This window comes from Theropithecus gelada, chromosome 1, assembly GCF_003255815.1.
Source record: "Theropithecus gelada isolate Dixy chromosome 1, Tgel_1.0, whole genome shotgun sequence".
NCBI lineage: Eukaryota > Metazoa > Chordata > Mammalia > Primates > Cercopithecidae > Theropithecus > Theropithecus gelada.
Window position 1 is genome coordinate 146,433,993 of NC_037668.1, and position 6,000 is coordinate 146,439,992.

The window sequence follows — 6,000 nt, forward strand, 5'->3', positions numbered from 1 at the left end:
CTTTTAAGCCTATCCGTCTCGGCTCAAAGACCACTTTCTTCGAAAAGTCTGACAAGCTTTTCATCTTCCAAATGCCTTAATAATGCCTAACCACATTTTTTTCTCTTACAATTCACTTGGCAGGAAACCACGCACCGTCTTGTGATCTTCCATGCACTGCTGACTCAAACTAATTGGATTGTTTTTGTTTTTAACTTTAGGTAGGCCCCCTGAGGACACCGGCTGCATCTCATTTCTTTAAAAAACATTTCCTGAGAGCTTACCCTGGGCCAAGCACTGGGGGTGCAAAGATTGACATAAGGGCCCTTACTCTCACAATCCAGTGAAGACTGACAAAAGTGATTACAGATGAGTGTTAAGAAACGATACAGCATTAAGTACACGTTACTAAGGGTAAGCAGTGGAAGATAACCTGCCCCTGGGGCTCCTGCCCCTGTAGTCTATCTTGGAAGTTTAATGACACAGGCGGGAAAGGGGAAGGAAGGAAAGAGAAGCAGGAAAAAGGAAAGGGAGAGAAAACACTCCAACCATGGCACAGTGGGTTACAGAAAAGAGATACTCTGTAAACAGTATCTAAGATTAACTGTGAATCTCAATTGTCTACATTAGTATGGGAGCCTGGAGAAAGCAATGGGCAATTACGACTGAAAAATTTCTAGTAGCTGATCATGAAAAACACTAAATAATTTCCCTCTAGCAGAAGACTTACCTTACTAACTTGCTCTGTTTAAACCTGGGGCGAGGAATGGGGAGGTGGTAAAGGTTGCACTGGAGAGAATGTTGTGTGGATGGAGAGCCGGCTGAGCGGCGGGACACAAGGCCCCAAAGCGAGGGTGGTGGGCCAGTGACCACCCGATAGAAAGAGGAAGATTAAGGAGAGCTGCTGGGGGCAGGTGGCGCTGCCCGTGCATCCACAGTAGGGGCTGGCGACGGGGGAGCCACCCACTGGGCCCTATTTGGGCCCGGCGACACCTCCACTTGGACAATACTGGGGTAACCGAGGGGAAGTTGTTTCCCGAGCTGTAGAAAACCAGGACGTAAAATTGAATCCACCTGAGCCATGTAGGAAGATCAGAGAGGCGCTATGCCTCCCAGTCGGCGACACGATACAGCGCTGCAGAACTGACCCCGACGCAGCCGCCATAGCTGATCCCACTGCCAGTCATGCGGCTCCGCCCCAGCGTTGCAGCGCGGGGCCGCGCACGCAAATACGCAGGCACGGGCGGGGGCACGCCCGGGAGTGCGCATGCGCACTGCGGCTGGCCCGCTCTCCGAGGAGCTTTCGATACTTTGGGGTCAAGTTTGAGGCAGTTGTAAGTGTACTGAGTTTAGTTTTGCTAATAATGGTATTCTACGTGTGTCAGCCTCGTATGGACTTCTGTAATGACTAATGGATATGTTTATGCCCTGAGCATTTGCTCTAGGACTTTTAAATGAAATCCCGAAACTCAAGATTACCTTATTTGGAGAAATTATTAGTGTTATTATGTTTAAAATGTAATAGATAGAGCGATATTTTACCTTTCACTTTGGGACTCGCACAGGATGTTTGCAGCTTTTGATACACACGGTAAGGGAAGCGTATAATAATAACTTCGTGTGTCTTATTTTTAATAAATAGTTTACAAAGCAAATCTGATGAGATTCTACCTTATATACCCATTAGAATGGCTCTGTTTTTTTGATTTAAAAAAACAGAAAATAAGTATTGGTGAAGATGTGTAGAAATTAGAAACCTTGTGCATAGCTGATGGGAATGTAAAATGATGTTGCAGCAATAGAAATAATTTGGTGGTTCCTCAGCAAGTTAAACATTGACTTAACATATGATCCAGCAGTTGCACTCCTAGGTTTATGCCCAAAAGAGATGAAAGCAGAAACTCAAACAAATACTTGTACTTCAGTGTTCTATAGCAGCATTATTCACAAGTACCAAAAGGTGGAAACAACTCAAATGTTCATCTACAGATGGAGAGATAAAGAAAATGTGCTATGTACATATTGGAATGGAATATTATTCAGCCTGTAAAAGGAATGCGATTCGGATACATGCCACAACATGGATGAACCTTGAAAACATTATACCAAGTGAAATAAGCCAGACACAAAAGGACAAATAATTGTATGATTCCACTTACATGAGATATCTACAATTGGCAAATGCATAGAGACAGAAAGTAGAGTAGAAATTACCAGGGGCTAAGGGAAGAAGGGGGTTGGGAGGTTGTTGTTTAATGAGTACAGAGTTTCTGCTTAGATAGTGAAACATTTTTAGAAATGGACAGTGATGATGGTTGTACAACATTGTTAATAAGTGCCAGTGAACTGTACACTTAGTAAATTTTATATGTATTTTACCACAATTTAAAAAATACTAAAAAATGGAATTATTTCCTCTATGAAAGCCAAAACATAGATATCTTTTAATACTGAAGGCAGTGGTCCCAGCAGGTTGCTCTTTCCTCATGTAAAATTCAACAAAATAACCCAGTAGAAGCTTAAGTGCCATTAAACACTGGCATTCCATTCATTGTAGTCTGCATCACGTTTAAGCAACTACGACTTATCTTTTATTTGTTCCAGGTAATGTAGTCACCCTACTTCCAGGTAACTAAACTGTTTACTATCAAACGTCAGTTGCCAAAATCAGCTCTAAGCTATCATAGTGTTGTATTAATACCAGTGCCATCAACCAGAATGGTCCTACATGCCATTAGTTAACCAGATCGAAAAGAAATTCTGAGTCATTTCTCCAAAGCCCGTAGATCTGCAGCTGAGAGTTGTATAAGTGAAATCCCTAAGGAGGACAAATAAGGGTAGGCTGAGCTCTGATAGTCAATTCTTAAAAAATGCCTCTGTCTTTTGACCTGCCTTCCCCGTGTAAGTTCTAGATAACCTTCCCTAGCCAGGTGAGAAGAGGGCAGTGTTACTAGGAAAGACCACTTGGAGATACGCCAGGGAAGGCTTTGAGTTCTACTCTTAGAACTCCATTTACTACCAGAAAATCTTACTGTACACCACCCCATGCTTTTGAGACAGCAAAAAATCAGAATATAATTATTTAAGAGTAATGATTAATAATAATAATAAGCAACTAATATTCATGGGATTCAGTAGGTCCCAAAAACTGTCATAAATTAATTCCAATAAAACTCAGTACTATCACTATCTGCTTTTGTCGACGAGGCTCAAAGAGGTAAGAAACCTGGTTCAAAGTCATAGTGCCAGTCAATTGTAGAACCTGGATTCACATGCTGGACTTGCCTCCAGAGCATAGGTTCTTAACTATTACCCACATGTACACAGGAGTGCACAGAAATAAAGCAAGGGCATGTCCCAACTCTCATTTCAAAAACAAAAGTCTGGAATTTGTACTGTGGGCCTTTAGAATCTCTATTAGGTGTTCCTGTTTTTCTTTAGTTTTCCCCAAGTCTCCTGCTATTAGTTCCTGATTTGTTCTTCCAACTATTCTACCAGTTTAAACAGGTAGATATCAGAAGCAACCTTCTGTATTCTGAATTTCACTGAGAACTCCAGCCTTCCCAGATTCATTATTAGAATGAGCCAGATTCTTCCAAACTTAACTCAAGTGCTATTTTATTTCAAGTGATTCAAATGCTTAGCTATTGTTGCTATTCCTTTCATCTTTATTTGTGTATAGGACAAGCAAAGGTTTTAGATTACTATATTTAGAGATCCCATCTGGTAGGCAAACTGTTGAACAAAAATGTTTTGTTCCTTTCATGTTACTATACTACTTTGAAATGTAATTAAGTTTCAGGATGATTATTCGCTTCTTTTGTGATGGATCTTTTGCCCTATTGAAGGTGGGGGAATATTGTCACTGGAAGATTCCTATTCATGCATTCTTTTACTCTTTGTATAGCTCCTAATTATTTTTTGTTGCTACTCATTTGCTTTCTGCCAACCTATATGCCCCTCCTTTTGGTAATTTCAGTTCTAAACTTAAAAAAGCAAGTAGGCTGGGGCGCGGTGGCTCATGCCTGTAATCCCAACACTTTGGGAGGCCGAGGCGAGCAGATCACCAAGTCAGGAGATCGAGACCATCCTGGCTAACACGGTGAAACCCCGTCTCCACTAAAAAAATACAAAAAAATGAGCCAGGCATGGTGGCAGGTGCCTGTAGTCCCAGCTACTCGGGAGGCTGAGGCAGGAGAATGGTGTGAACCCAGGAAGCGGAGCTTGCAGTGAGCCAAGATCGCGCCACTGCACTCTAGCCTGGGTGACAGAGCAATACTCTTGTCTCAAAAAAAAACAACAACAAAAAAGCAAGTAAACGAAATAAAAGAAAAAGAAAAAAGTCTCCTATTTTGCAGGGTTTCAATATCTATTAGGATCTAACGATATAAATGGCAAAGTCGGAGTTTAGTTTACTGTTCTTCAGTGTTTTGAGAAATGCTTTAGGCCACACTTGGTTTTCAAAACAGAAAAACAATTGAAAGTTCAGCCGTTAAGATGGGTATATTTTGCCTGGGTGCAGTGACTCACTGTAATCCCAGCACTTTGGGAGGCCAAGGCAGGCGGTTCACTTCAGGCCAGGAGTTTGAGACCAGCCTGGCCAACATGGCGAAAACCCATCTATACTAAAAATACAAAAAAAAAGTAGCCAGATATTGTGGCGCATGCCTGTAATCCCAGCTACTCGGGCGGCTGAGACACAAAAATTGATTGAACCCTGAGGCAGAGGTTGCAGTGAGCCAAGATCTCGCCACTGAACTCCAGCCTGGGTGACAGAGCAAGACTCTGTCTCAAAAAAGAACAAAAACAACGAACAAGATTAGTATACTTGGGGTTTTCAAATGATAACAGTTAAATGAAGTTGCATTAGTCATGCAGACAGTATACAGTTAACCATTTGTTGTTTGGCTCATTCTTAAGCATCAAGCCATATCCTCTCTATTGGTTAGTTTTCATCTGTTGCATCATTCAGAGACAGAGAGAGAAACACACATATATAAACAATACATACACATTGCACAAAATGCTTCAGCTTTAGGTAATTTAACATTTTTTCATAGATTAACAAAACGATTTCTTTCGTACATTCCCCCTGTCCATTCATGAAAGAAAAACTAGAAAAAAACTTAAAGGTCTTGAATTCTTACAAAACAGCAAAACTATACTTTTTAAAAATGAGATTATAAATTTTAGTATAACCGTTGCTTCAGTTCTGAGGGCCTTAATCTTTTTCAGTCCAGTCTTTCTAGATACAGATGTGGGTCGTTCCTCTACTTCACCTTACTACTAGATGTGCATGGTCTCATTCTGTTTTTAGAGCAGATGGGTCACCTGGGGCATTGTGAGATGGACTGAGATGGCATTGGCATTAGGGGTAGGGGAATACATGAGCTCCTCAAACACAGACCAAATGCAGCCTTGGAGAATGGATAGTGATTACTCTGCTGGATTATTAACGGTCAACGTGATACACACCAAAGCAGTGTGTAGGCCCTAGAGGAGGACAGTGAACTTTCCTCCCTTGGGTTCAGGCTACAGGGTCGGTGTTTATGCTTGGACACCAGAACAATGTTCTTTGTGTTGCCATTTGTCTCCTCTTTTCTGGAAAATGGGTCTTCTTCCATTTGAGCACCTCTCATGACCAGTTCTCAAATTCCTAAGTTACCCTCTGGAAACACTTCTTATTCAACATCCACTCAGTGCTTATACGAGTCTCGGGAATCCCTCCTGCAATCTTCATATTTGTCTCTGTACTCTAGAACCTATTAATTTTTTCTTCTATAACGAATTTTGAGACTTTTAAAATCCAAGGCAAGAATCAACAGCAACTCCTAATCAGGTTTTGGGCCCTTGAGGGCAGGGAAGTTCAAATCCTCCCATGAGATGAGGGGAAGTCGTTGCATAGCATACGTCTATTACAAAGAAAAGAAATAAAAGCCGAAAGAGTAATTTCCCTATGAAAACAGTCTGAATATCTACTGTATATTGCTACATTCTTTTAACAGAAGATAAGATAGGTAG

The 6,000-nt window shown here is 41.4% G+C and overlaps 1 protein-coding gene across 6 annotated transcripts in view; it reads right to left on the reverse strand.

Moving 5' to 3' along the window:
- Positions 1 to 1,204, reverse strand: part of LYPLAL1 (lysophospholipase like 1) — a 39,077-nt gene extending 37,873 nt beyond the window's left edge. For 5 of the 6 annotated variants that reach the window (XM_025360388.1, XM_025360372.1, XM_025360358.1 and 2 more), the window contains exon 1: positions 1,054 to 1,204. In XM_025360388.1, the coding sequence (XP_025216173.1) occupies positions 1,054 to 1,144 (91 nt within the window). In that variant the 5' untranslated portion in view covers positions 1,145 to 1,204. Of the gene's footprint in view, positions 1 to 709 lie in introns of all 6 variants that reach the window. The other variant, XM_025360382.1, reaches the window with a different exon arrangement.
- Positions 1,205 to 6,000: the final 4,796 nt, after the last annotated feature.